Raw genomic sequence first — 14,007 nt, forward strand, 5'->3', positions numbered from 1 at the left:
GCGGAGTGAACCTCCATCAGCCCGCGCTTCAGCGTGCAGGACCCGGGAGACGCTGCAGCGAGGAGAAGAGGCGGCAGTGGCAAAGGGGGAGGAGGAGGAAGCGGTGGAGGTGGCTCCGGCTTCTCCTCCTTTCCTCCCTCGCAAGGCTCCTCGGCAGCCCCGGCGCAAGGCAGAACCTCAGGCGTGGGAGCCGCCGGCCGGCACTCACTGAAGGAAAAGGACCCAGCGTGCCAGTGACGTGCGCTCTGCACCAAGGCCACGATCCTCGCCCCCATCTCCTCCAGCCTCCCTACTCGCCCTTCCATGCCAGATGCCTTGCAGAAACCTCACTTTGCGCCCCAAATGACCGCCCTCCAATGATTATGTACTGTAGGTGCAGAGTTGCAGCCGGATACCGAGTGCCGCTTCCCGGCTCTCCCCCCCCCCGAACAGTTTCCCTTCAGGTCTGCCTCGATCCGAGGCCAATCAGGCTCCCGCATTCTTTCCTCCGGCTTCGTTCGATTGCCTTGGGAAAAAAACAAAGCGGGGAAATGGCGTGAGCTGCTACCGCCGCTGCTATTGTGCTTTTTAGAGCAGAGTGGATCTGGCAGCCTGCCAGGTCGGCGCCGATCAACGCTGCGCTGAGCACCGGATCGAGGAAGTGGCCTGCAGGGTCGGCGCCCAGCAGCGCCGCACGGAACACCACCTCCTCAATCCAGCACGGCGCTGCTGAGCGCTGACTCTGCAGACCAGCTCCTTGATCCAGCACTCCGCGCGGCGCTGCTGGGCGCCGACCTATGGCTTATTTTCGGGGTATGTCTTAAATTTTACACAGTTTAAAAATCCTGCCCTGTCTTATATTATGACTACGGCTTAAAAAGGGGGAAACACGGTATGTGGCTAGTTGATGTCACTGGCTTTATTTGGGTGTGGAATGCAAGAAAGTCTCCTCCTCTGAAATAGAAACCTTGTTTCAGAACTACTTTGAGGCTATTATCAATGCAACAAACGAATTAGATTTACGGTTTAGCTGCCATGGCTTTCCCCAAATAATTCTAACATAATTTGGCCAAGGTGCTACTAACTTTTATTCCCTAAGACTGCAGAAATTCCCAGGACTCCATGGGAAAAGGGAATAAACATTTAATCTAATCTCTTCTTTTGCAAGTCATTTGCTTTAAGGGAATCTGATTCGAATGTGTTTACTTCAGTGGTGTTATATTTGACCAGTTCTTGTAGACAGTGATGACCATTGGTTGAATAAGCTATACAATTTTTCATGCGTTCATTCAACCAAAACTAAACCACTTTAAGGCCGCAGTGTAAGAACAAAATAATATCGCAAAGTCCCGTTTTGCATTTCTTACTGCATTTTTCCGAAAGCCAGAGTTCACGGGTACAAAAAGAGTTTTGTAAGCCATGTCTGTGGAGAGGAAATAAAAAAATTCCCATCCTTCTTGGGTGGCATTGGCATAATCCAGTACCATCTGAAACAGAGAAAGGAATGTGGTGATCAGCCTAAAAGAATAGCTCTGCTCTTGAAAGCAGCCGCCGCCACCACCCCTTCTCCTTTAAATATCGAGCAAGCAGGTGGGTAGAATAACTTCTTCATGAACCTCTTGGGATAAGTCCATGACCCCCTAAGCTGGGAGCCCCTGCTCTCAGATACACATAGCAGCAAAAATACACAGAGAACGTCACCACCCGAGGCCTCCCTGCTCCATTCCAGCCAAAATAAGCATTAATGTACTTACAGAATAGTAGACTGAAAAATTTGCCTTCTGGGCCAGCACTGCCACAAGACTCCCTGTGCATGTGTAGCCATCTCCCACAAACCCATCCCTACAGACACACTGCACATCTGAAACGGGGGAGAGGAGGAAGAGATGGTGTGAACTTTCGTATGCCATGATTTGGCATGCAAATCAGTTTCAGGCAACAGAGCTTCCATCCCACTTAGCTTCACTTCTCTATTCCATCCCTGATTCAGCTTGGGGCACTTGCTAGCTTCAATATCCCCATCTAGCCAAACTTGGGCTATCCCTAGTTTGAACTCATACTGATCAAGCCATACTTTCTCACCTTGAGCTCTGTAGCAATAAGCATCCCACTTCTCACTGGCGTTACTTCGAAAGCCATAGTCCACAATTCCAACATGGTGGCCGCCACACTTCAGACTCGGGTACACAGTTGGGTAGCCTGCTGACCTATTATAAAGCCAACCTACAATACACCGGTGGAAACCCATCTGGAGAAAGAGAAGAAACACAGGCTTCTCTTATCGTCCTTATCGTCCTTGTCAGACCATGAGCACTGAGAGCCAACTTGCTCTTATATACCATGTACCTGTCTCACTCAGACTGCGAAGCCATGCCTGTGCTGGAGGGGGCAGTATTTCATTTCATTCACATGTCATAGGCAAGATGCTCATTTACCAAATGTTGCTATTGGGTGGAGTGCAGGAGTGGGGGGGGGGGAGGAACCCACCCAGGAGCATTTACCTTCCATGCTTGTTCATTCATGGCCTATTTCATCACAGAAAGAACAGGTCAGCACCCACAGTAGGCCCACCTTCTGAAATAGTTTGAGTGTGTTAGGCAACTGCTGTGGCAGGGAACCAACACCCAATAGGAATGTCGAGGGCTTCTTGAGGCACATGCGTGCACAAACATGCATGCGCGGTGCGCACACATTCTTAGCAACTTGGTGGGAGGAGAGCTGAACTCCTCAGACCAACTGTGAAGGGAAATTAGCGAGGGAATGGCTGCACTGTTACCTGTTGTGCCGCAGACAGCTGCTTAAGAGTGGCCACTGTAGCTCCCTCAGCAGCACAAGCCTCTTCAGCCTCTTGATACGTAAATCTGTACTTTCCCTGGGAAGACTGCAGGTGGAAGACCCCGACTGTTTTTTCTGGAAAACAAGCGTAAAATATTGGCCCCTTTAGACATTGCTGTGGGTCAGATCTGGGAAAGTGCCCTTTGGCATGCCCAGCACAAATGACTGTGGGCCCATCTCTGAGGGAAACGCTTTGCAACTCAGGGCTAGCGCTTCCCACCCCTCATTTTCTTCTGCAGACTCACAGTCTCCAACCCAAATGCAATAGGTGACCTGCAAAAGATTGAGCTGCAATTGTATTTTCGGATTGTGAGGATTTTTCATTTTCAATGAAAGTGTTGTGTCGGAGACAGGGGAGGTCATGGAAAAGAAAGCTGAGTGATAGCTTTTGGGTAGGCTTTCCATGGTAGTGCCAAGGAATAAGTGTACCCTGGGGGCTGATATCCTCTGATCTAATAGATAATGTATCGAAATAGTCAAGGAAAGAGGTGGTAGATATCTGCAGGCAAAAGAGGTCACCAATAAATTTCAAGAGGGGCAGCAGAGGAAAGCTCATCAAACTGGATGAGTGTTAATAGGAAAGAGGAAGATGGACCTGAATGGGTATGTATTTAGCTTTGCCAAGATGGGGTCTGGGGTTTCCCCTCTGCTGCACACACACATTACAAGGGAGAGAATGAGGCAGAGGAGGGTTTATTTCCCACCCTTCACTCTAAGGTCCTGGGGCAGGTTACAACTGTGTATAATACAACACTAAAAACTATTTAAAATCTTACAGATACAAACAGTACATCTTATAAAACAAGGATTGTCCCATGGAAATTATAGAATGGTAACAAGGACTTGTACCTTCGAAATGCAGGTCGCTACAGAGAGCCTCAGAGTGGCACTGCCCATTCTTTTCCAAGCAACGGTCTATGGGTGGGATAGCTTCCTCCAAGCACTGGATTCCATTTCCAACGTAACCGGCATGGCACTCACACCGCCGGGAATTCTGCAGGGCAAAGGAACCCACATTATCACTGCAATCTTATGGCCAAACACAGGGCGATGCAGAAGGCAAGGACCATTGGGGGAAAGACAACTGAACACCAAGCCAAAGGGAAAATGACATGGTAAATCTCCTGATAACTGTACATGTTGGAAGGCTCAAAGAGGGGTTAATTCTTAGGTGACACTTTTCACTGAATTGCATTTCCAAATCCAGATAGAAATCTTTCGCCTGCATCATGTGCTTTGTATTTTGCATGCATTCCCATGAGCTGAAAATGGTGGTGACCTGCTCATGTTTTTTTTTCCCAGGAGGCTAGAGAAGCGTGGGAGTTTCCCTGCTCTCGCAAAAGTGGTTTCAAGTCAACCAGCTAGGCAGTGCTTTGCCTTGATTTTGCTAAAAGTGAAATGTAAGGGTGGGGCGGTGGTGGGGAGTTATTTCCTATATGCAGCATTCCGACAAGCAAACTAAGCTCCTAGCTACAGTTGTATAGCACAGAAAATTCCACATTCCTTTACTGAAGCTTGGGTTTGCAAGCGGACAACAAGAATGCAAGTGCTAATGTGAAGAACCTCAAAGTTTCTATAGCCACTGTCCGTTTTCACCCCAAAATTTTCCTAGGACTGCTGCGCTCTGTATTATACCAAGGGTCATACTTACAGGGCCTGTGTTGATGCAAGTGGCATGCTCACTGCAATCTCCATTCATGCCATCAGCACACCTGTCAATAGGGCTGCAGATGTAGCCATCACCTTCGTAGTCTGGGAAACAGCTGCAGGAAACATCAATCCCAATCTGTGTGCAGTTGGCATAGTCACTGCAGTCACCGTTGTTATTCCCACACCGGTCAATCGCTGCATGAAAAAGAGCTTTTTTCAGTAAAGCCTCACTTCTGGCTCTCTAATCCTGCTGCTACCAATTGGGGAACAAGACTCACCTGGTACTTCTTTTGCCATTTAATAAGAATAAGACTATTAATTTATTACTTGTACACTGCCCATCTGATTGGGTTGCCCCAGTCACTATAGGTGGCTTCCAACAAAATATAAAAACACAGGGGAGTAGGGATGAGTTCCACAACTGTTCCACAACTGTTCTGAGAGATGCCGTCATCCCTCTGACATTGAATTCTAGTAGGATTTCCAGGTTTTGGAATGTGGAAACAAGTTTTGTACATGTACTCAGAATTGGTGGGGAAAATTAAAAGCAACATCAACTCACCACTCACTCTTTTTGAAGTATAGGAATACTTTTTAAAAAACACATACATGTACAATTGTGCTTTTACACTGCTATGCAACTGCCCACATGATGGAAAGACAGCTCATTTTTAAGATTTACATTTGATGAGCTTCTATTACAAAGAGTGCAAAAAAGGAAGCAGCTTGCAAAATTTGAAAAATGTACCTCCACAACGGCAATGCATTCTGGTATAGAGGAAACTAATCATCCAGATTGGAATCTGACAGAAGTGATTCTATAAACATCTCTATTTAGAAAGTACTTTAGAAGAGCAGTTACAGATGACCTTAATGTCCAAGGACCTTCTAAAGGTAAATTACATTTTATTTTATTTATACTACAAGTATACCACATTGTCAGGGCTCTGCAATGTTTGAAAAAGAGTAATAAAAAAAACCCTTGAGAATCCAAACATTTGATTGTTATAAACAAACGAGACAGAGAGATTTTTGGAATCATGACCAGTGCTCTGTCTCTAAGTTTCAATAACTAGAGCAGTTTGGGACGGACTTCAATTCAGGGAAGTGTGCTTTAAAGTAACCCTCTCAGAAACCATTCTCCTTAGCAGTTCTCCACCTGTAAATATAAAGTAACAATTATCTTCAGAGGCTAAGAAGCCTCCCAAATATTCCTTTGGGGAAGGTTTGTTTGTAATGAGATACAGCTTTTGAGCTTTCCAAAGTCCACACCTCATTACAAACCTTCCCCAAAGGAATATTTGAGAGGAGTTCTATGGTGGTGATCCTCTGTTCCCTCCCAGCATCTCTGGGAGGGAAGCAGTGACAAATAAACCAGTCTCTAAATTTATCCACACTAACCTTTCTCCTCTCTTTCCAGGCATGGTCCTCACTTTATAACTCCATGTCCGAGCACCCCTTCTTCTTCTTCTTTGGTCCAAATCCTTCCTTTCCACAACATGCTTTTTAAAGCTCATTCAGAGCAAATGACAATTCGTGGGAAACCCAAATTGATATTTGTTCCGATTGAGCACTAAAGAGCAGGGTTTTCAGGAGGAAATCTCTGGGGCAAAGAAAAAAACAAACCACTTGGACATGGAGCTTTTAAGTGCGGACCTGTGCCCGGAAAGAGCGGGGCAAAAGGTAAGCATGGATAAGCCCTCTGTGTTTGTAAGACTTGCAAAATTACTGGGGGGGGAAACCAAAACCCACGCAGACTTGATATACCTGTAGTCACTTGGAGAATGCAACCTTACACCCAAGGATGCAACATAAGTGGTCTTAGGATGGTTCACAATCTAAATTTGTTGCTATTAGCAATACCATTGTATTATTGAAAGCTTTTCTGATACTACCCTGATACATGACAAGAGTCTTAGTGACTGATTAAACGTGGTTCTTAAATGCTAGATTCATTCAATACCTGTGCATGTCCATCCATCTCCCTCATAATGTAGGCTGCATTCACATATATTATTGGACCGGCACACAGCATTACGATGGCAGGCTGGGGAACACTCAGGCACCGCAGCTAGATATAAAAGAAGACAGGCTCATTAGTCAATTCCATTCCATTTTCAGACACATTTCAGGGATTATTTCACAGCGCACTGCTCTTCCAGCTAGAGATGATGATGATGATAATAATAATAATAATCATAACAATAATAATAATAATAATTTATTTATACCCCGCCCATCTGGCCAGGTTCCTCCAGCCACTCTGGGCGGCTTCCAACAAAATATTAAAATACAGAAATTCATCAAACATTAAAAAGCTTCCCTAAACAGGGCTGCCTTGAGATGCCTTCTAAAGGTCTGGTAGTTGTTGTTCTCTTTGACCTCTGGTGGGAGGGCATTCCACAGGGTGGGTGCCACTACCGAGAAGGCCCTCTGCCTGGTTCCATGTAACTTGGCTTCTTGTAGCGAGGGAACCACCAGAAGGCCCTCAGCGCTGAACCTCAGTGTCCGGGCAGAATGATGGGGGTGGAGACGCTCCTTCAGGTATACAGTGGTACCTCGGTTTATGAACACAATTGGTTCCGGAAGTCTGTTCATAAACCGAAGCGTTCATAAACCGAAGCAAACTTTCCCATTGAAAGTAATGGAAAGTGGATTAATCCGTTCCAGAAGATGAAAAACACCCCCTAAAACAGCAATTTAATCCCCCCCTCACACGTTTCTCGGCCTTTCCTGGCCCTGGGGCTTCGGGCAGCCAAGCGTCTTTGGCGCGACAATGCAGCAGCAGGGCGATAAGGCTGAGGCTCTTCGCCTCGCAAGGTCCCTCCCCCCTCAGTTCTCCTTGTTTGGAGTGGCGGTGGCGGCCTTCTCAGCGGTGGCGGACTCCGCAACTCAGGGCTGCTCGGGGGAAGTGCTCCCGGCATCCAGCAAAGAAGCCGGCGTGTCCACGCCCCCGAGCAGCCCCGGCGACCACACGAGCAGTGGCAGACTCCGCGACTCGGGGGCGCGGACACGCCGGCTGCTTTGCTGGATGTCGGGGAGCGCTTCCCCCCAGCGGCCTCGAGCCGCGGAGTTCGCTGCCGCCGCCCCACGAGAGGTGGATTGCTGGATGTGGCGGCAGCGGCGAACTCTGCGGCTCGAGGCCGCTCAGGGGAAGCGCTCCCGACATCCAGCAAAGCAGCCGGCATGTCCGCGCCCTCCAAGCGGCCCCGAGCCGCGGAGTCCACCGCCGCCATCCCACGAGAAGTGGGGGAGCTTGGGGAGCCCAGTGGCTCAGTTGAGGGGTCGTCACACACCCCCAGCGAATGCACAAGCCCGGGATCGGAGCCAGAGCGCCCGACCATCGGCACCCGGCCATTGGCCGGGAGGAGCCCCAGAGCCCCGTGGCCTAGGGCAACATGCTCAGTGGAACTCCGGTGCAGCGGAGGAGAGGGCGAGGGGAGCCCGGAACCCGCCGAGAAGGCAGCCACCGCCACTCCAAACAAGAAGAACTGAGGGGAGAGGGACCTTGCGAGGCAAGGACGCTTGGCTGCCCGAAGCCCCAGGGCCAGGAAAGGCCCAGAAACGTGTGAGTGGGGGGGGGAGGGAGAGGCCTTGGGAGTGCTTCAGGCCTTCGCGGAGGCCTCCGTAGGCCTCGGACACCTCGGTTTACTTACTTCCGGGTTACAGTCGTTCGTAAACCGAAAATTCGTAAACCGAGGTGTTCGTAAACCGAGGTTCCACTGTACTGGACCGAGACCGTTTAGGGTCAACACCAACACTTTGAATTGTGCTCGGAAACGTACTGGGAGCCAATGCAGGTCTTTCAGGACCGGTGTTAAGTGGTCTCGGCGGCCGCTCCCAGTCACCAGCCTAACTGCCGCATTTTGGATTAGTTGTAGTTTCCGGGTCACCTTCAAAGGTAGCCCCACATAGAGCGCATTGCAGTAGTCCAAGCAGGAGATAACTAGAGCATGCACCACTCTGGCGAGACAGTCCGCGGGCAGGCAGGGACTCAGCCTGTGTACCAGATGGAGCTGATAAACAGCTGCCCTGGACACAGAATTGACCTGCGCCTCCATGGACAGCTGTGAGTCCAAAATGTCTCCCAGGCTGCACACCTGGTCCTTCAGGGGCACAGTTACCCCATTCAGGACCAGGGAGTCCTCCATACCTGCCCGCCTCCTGTCCCCCACAAACAGTACTTCTGTCTTGTCAGGATTCAATCTGAAGCTGTTAGCCGTCATCTATCCTCCAACTGCCTCCACTCACACAGGACCTTCACTGCCTTCACTGGTTCTGATTTGAAAGAGAGGTAGAGCTGGGTATCGTCCGCATACTGATGAACACCCAGCCTGAACCCCCTGATGATCTCTCCCAGCGGCTGCATGTAGATGTTAAAAAGCATGGGGGAGAGGACAGAACCCTGAGGCACCCCACAAGTGAGAGCCCAGGAGTCTGAACACTCATCCCCCCCCCACCACTTTCTGAACCCGGCCCAGGAGGAAGGAGCGGAACCACAGTATGACAGTGCCCCTAGCTCCCAAGATAATGTCCACAAACAATGGAAAATTTTCTCATTTCTAGGGGGAAAGTTTCGTTTGATCTGTAAAAATGTTACGAGAGACATTGCACATATTTCTGTAAATCGAGAAAATCCTTAATAAAAAAGAAAGAAAGAAAAAAGAAAAACCATTTCATCTGCCAAAATTTCTCATGGGAACAAAAATGCAAGTGACCAAAACATGTATAATGCATCTCAAATCAGTTTATTTCAAGAGATTGCACCATTCTTCTCCCACAACGTCCCCCCCCCCCAAAAAAAACCATGCCATTATTGTGTACTGTGAGGCTGGTCAAACCTAATCTTCTTTTGCTCAGTTTATAGACATCAAAGGCACTCTGGGCTACTATATAGTGGACTGTGTGTGTTGAAATTGCACACTCTGCAATTTCTCACTCAGAATCAAAGCTTCCTTGGGCAGGTCAGAGTTCTCAGTCGGCTCCAGAGCTTCTCCCACCCTGCCCTCCCTCAGTTAAGCCTTTTGCAGGTTAACCTCTTCTTCACAGGTACGCAGGTGCTGCTACGTCATGGTCGCTGTTGAAGGGCCGGAAAGGAATTTTCCTGCATTGGCAGGTTTTGCTTTTCCCGTACCGAAACGTCACAACTTTGGCAGTTTCAGGCCTTGGACGGAATCCTTTAGTCTATCTTCCTAAATGGGGGGCTGGGGGCTGAAGCGGTGACCCACACCCCCTTGCGGCGGTGATCCCAGGGTTCTCCGTTAAAGGGGTCTTTAGGGGAGGCATTGGCCATATGCAGAGAGGTTGTCATTGCTCTCCCCTGCGACAGCGGCGAAACGGGGGGTGGGCTCTCTGCTCGAACATGTGTTCTCCAGAGCCAGCCCAATCCCCACACATTCTGGATAACCCTGATGTCTCCCAGATTCTCGGCTGGGGACTGGGAAGGATAAACACCTAATGCCTGAGGCACCTGAAACTTAATAAAGTTGTGGCCAATTTTAATCCCATAGCACGTTGTCTTGAGTCATTATTCCGCTCGGGGGTCGCCTGGGGTTGGGGGGACTCTGCCTGTCCACACAAATGTAACCTCCACCTCTAAATCCTGACAAAAAAAAATCTCACCAAGTGCAACGTCCTTCCCAGGATAAATAGTGGCGAGGGAGGTTGTGTTCAAGGGCTGCAGCATGGAAAGAACATGTTGTTTATCCCCACCCCCACAGTGTATATGATAATTATTCTGATGAATGTATAAAAAGATGTAATCACAACATAAAGGGTCATTTGGCTTCTAGGCTCACTTTCTTTAGCAATTTTCCATTATGCTGAGAAAACTGGTTCAGAGAGCAATATAAATCCCTTGTGCTTGTGAAAAAAGAAGCAGGAGAGCAGAATTGCCTGTGACATAAGTTGAGCAGACAGAGGGAAGGAAGAGGTTACTTGATGAACTGCCATTGTCTCCAGTTCTCTGGATTTGTTTATTACAAGTCATACCACTATTTAGCATTTCATTATCTTGTCATTCAAGTCTCACATTCCTGAGCTTATGCAATTATTTGAGAATCTCGGTATTTGTTTATCCATTTAACCCTCCCCATACTTGCCAAAAACACTTTTGCTAACTATTTTTCCTGGGCTGGGCTGGGCTGGGGGCACATGATCCTTGACAGAGTAGGGGAAGGGCAAGATATGGATTTGGAAGGCCTACCATCCCCATACATACCTATGACGTCTGCACTTGGTGCTTTTTCATCTCCACCTTGTTGCTACAGATCTTTAAAGCTTTTGAAGCACTCCAAAAACTTCCAAAAAGATTTTTTTGCACAATAATGGGATAAGAACAGGACAAACATCGGGGAAGCACCCAGGAACTGTGTAACAGGATCCTTTCCCTAGGATGTCTATCAAGACAGTGGGAGGAATGCTGCTTAGGGATTTAGCTGGGGTCTACTTTACCGAGTTCAGTCTCGCAGCTCTCTCCTGTCCACCCCGCACTGCAAAAGCAGAAGCCATCTCCGTGCAGCCCCTCATCACAGATCCCATTACTGGTACAATTGCACTCTGCAAAGGGAAAAAAGTAATAGTCACCGTCTTCAGCTAGTGGACTGGTCATGTGGTGTGAATGCCTGATTATCGTCTTCCAAAGCAACTACTCTATTCCGAACTTAAAAATGGAAAGCGTAATGCTGGTGGTCAACAAAAGAGGTTTAAAGACTGTCTCAAGGCAAATCTTTAAAAATGTAGTATAAACACTGACAACTGGGAAACACTGGCCTGCGAGCGCTCCAGTTGGAGAACAGCCTTTACCAAAGGTGTCATGGGCTTTGAAGACACTTGAACTCAGGACAAAAGGGAGAAACGTGCTAAGAGGAAGGCATGCTTGGCAAACCCTCACCATGATCAACTCCCGCCAGGAAACCTATGTCCCCACTGTGGAAGGATGTGTGGATCCAGAATTGGCCTCCACAGTCATTTACGAACTCACTGCTAAAACCCTGTTTTGGAAGACAATCTTACTTGGCTATGAGTGATCGAAGAAGAAGAAGAAGAAGAAGAAGAAGAAGAAGAAGAAGAAGAAGAAGAAGAAGAAGAAGAAGAAGAAGAAGAGGCAGCTAGATACGAAGAAGCTGACTAATATTAAAGGGCTATTTTTGTACACAGTGGTATGTGCACATGCTTAGGTTATGTGCCAGCTGATTTTGAGTAGGTATCTCACTTCCTTGCTTTTAAAGTACTTATTACTCAAGTACTAACACTTGTCACAAACAGTACTGCAAGGAAAGAAAACACCCTTTCCCAGCTAAAAGCATCGTAAGGCTGTACCCAGGCAGCACCTTCTCGACATGTGCACAAGATGGAGCAGGGTGGGGGTGGAGACAGCCACCTATCTTCAAATGTGGTACTGAACAAAGCTGGCCATGCATTGTTTTAGAGCTCTCCATGCCCGCCTGGTGTAGGAAAACATCTATAAAGCAATCCTCAGGTACCAGATATGGCAACCCGACTCATAGCATATTACCAATGAACTTGCTGAGATCAAACTGGAGCAGGGAGACTCAAGCTACCGTGTTTCTCATATTTTAAGGCATCCCCAAAAAATAAGCCATGACAGGATTTCTAAGGGTTGGTGAAAAATAAGACATACCCCGAAAATAAGCCATGTCGTGTAGCCCCGACCGAGCGAGAGGCGAAGGCGCGGGACCCAGCAGGAGCTCCCTGCCTGCTTCCCCGAGCCGTCGCGCATCGGGGGACAGAGCCGAAGATCGGCGGGCGCTCCTTGCTGGGCTTGACAAGCCCGGCAAACAGCGCCCGCCGATCTTCGGACCTGTCCTGTGTGACAGGCGGGGGTGGGGGGGGGGAAGCGGAGATCGTTCTCCGCTCTCCCCCCACCCCCGCCTGTCACCGAAGATCGGCGGGCGCTGTTTGCTGGGCTTGACAAGCCCGGCAAACAGCGCCCGCCGATCTTCGGCCCTGTGCTGTGTGACAGGCGGGGGTGGGGGAGAAGCGGAGATCGTGCTCCGCTCTCCCCCCACCCCCGCCTGTCACCGAAGATCGGCGGGCGCTCCTAGCTGGGCTTGACAAGCCCGGCAAACAGCGCCCGCCGACCTGTGCTGTGTGACAGGCGGGGGTGGGGGGGAAGCGGAGATCGTTCTCCGTTCTCCGCCCACCCCCGCCTGTCACCGAAGATCGGCGGGCGCTGTTTGCTGGGCTTGACAAGCCCGGCAAACAGCGCCCGCCGATCTTTGGACCTGTCCTGTGTGACAGGCGGGGGTGGGGGGGAAGCGGAGATCGTTCTCCGCTCTCCCCCCACCCCCGCCTGTCACCGAAGATCGGCGGGCGCTGTTTGCTGGGCTTGACAAGCCCGGCAAACAGCGCCCGCCGATCTTCGGACCTGTCCTGTGTGACAGGCGGGGGTGGGGGGGGGAAGCGGAGATCGTTCTCCGCTCTCCCCCCACCCCCGCCTGTCACCAAAGATCGGCGGGCGCTCCTTGCTGGGCTTGACAAGCCCGGCAAACAGCGCCCGCCGATCTTCGGACCTGTCCTGTGTGACAGGCGGGGGTGGCGGGGAAGCGGAGATCGTTCTCCGCTCTCCCCCCATCCCCGCCTGTCACCGAAGATCGGCGGGCGCTCCTAGCTGGGCTTGACAAGCCCGGCAAACAGCGCCCGCCGATCTTCGGACCTGTCCTGTGTGACAGGCGGGGGTGGGGGGGAAGCGGAGGTCGTTCTCCGCTCTCCCCCCACCCCCGCCTGTCACTGAAGATCGGCGGGCGCTGTTTGCTGGGCTTGACAAGCCCGGCAAACAGCGCCCGCCGATCTTCGGCCCTGTGCTGTGTGACAGGCGGGGGTGGGGGAGAAGCGGAGATCGTGCTCCGCTCTCCCCCCACCCCCGCCTGTCACCGAAGATCGGCGGGCGCTCCTAGCTGGGCTTGACAAGCCCGGCAAACAGCGCCCGCCGACCTGTGCTGTGTGACAGGCGGGGGTGGGGGGGAAGCGGAGATCGTTCTCCGTTCTCCGCCCACCCCCGCCTGTCACCGAAGATCGGCGGGCGCTGTTTGCTGGGCTTGACAAGCCCGGCAAACAGCGCCCGCCGATCTTCGGACCTGTCCTGTGTGACAGGCGGGGGTGGGGGGGAAGCGGAGATCGTTCTCCGCTCTCCCCCCACCCCCGCCTGTCACCGAAGATCGGCGGGCGCTGTTTGCTGGGCTTGACAAGCCCGGCAAACAGCGCCCGCCGATCTTCGGACCTGTCCTGTGTGACAGGCGGGGGTGGGGGGGAAAGCGGAGATCGTTCTCCGCTCTCCCCCCACCCCCGCCTGTCACCAAAGATCGGCGGGCGCTCCTTGCTGGGCTTGACAAGCCCGGCAAACAGCGCCCGCCGATCTTCGGACCTGTCCTGTGTGACAGGCGGGGGTGGGGGGGGAAGCGGAGATCGTGCTCCGCTCTCCCCCCACCCCCGCCTGTCACCAAAGATCGACGGGCGCTGTTTGCTGGGCTTGACAAGCCCGGCAAACAGCGCCCGCCGATCTTCGGACCTGTCCTGTGTGAC

General features: G+C 50.9%; 1 protein-coding gene across 1 annotated transcript in view; it reads right to left on the reverse strand.

Moving 5' to 3' along the window:
• Positions 1–14,007, reverse strand: part of STAB1 (stabilin 1) — a 103,984-nt gene that overhangs the window by 6,307 nt on the left and 83,670 nt on the right. The window contains exons 57-64 of the mRNA XM_035106132.2: positions 10,918–11,022; positions 6,428–6,535; positions 4,466–4,659; positions 3,664–3,808; positions 2,756–2,889; positions 2,062–2,227; positions 1,734–1,840; positions 1,347–1,466 (exon numbers count right to left, since the gene is read on the reverse strand). Of these exons, the coding sequence (XP_034962023.2) occupies positions 1,347–1,466; positions 1,734–1,840; positions 2,062–2,227; positions 2,756–2,889; positions 3,664–3,808; positions 4,466–4,659; positions 6,428–6,535; positions 10,918–11,022 (1,079 nt within the window). The remainder of the gene's footprint in view (positions 1–1,346; positions 1,467–1,733; positions 1,841–2,061; positions 2,228–2,755; positions 2,890–3,663; positions 3,809–4,465; positions 4,660–6,427; positions 6,536–10,917; positions 11,023–14,007) is intronic.

The sequence above is a fragment of the Zootoca vivipara genome, chromosome 2 (genome assembly GCF_963506605.1).
Source record: "Zootoca vivipara chromosome 2, rZooViv1.1, whole genome shotgun sequence".
In the NCBI taxonomy this organism is placed as follows: Eukaryota; Metazoa; Chordata; class Lepidosauria; order Squamata; family Lacertidae; genus Zootoca; species Zootoca vivipara.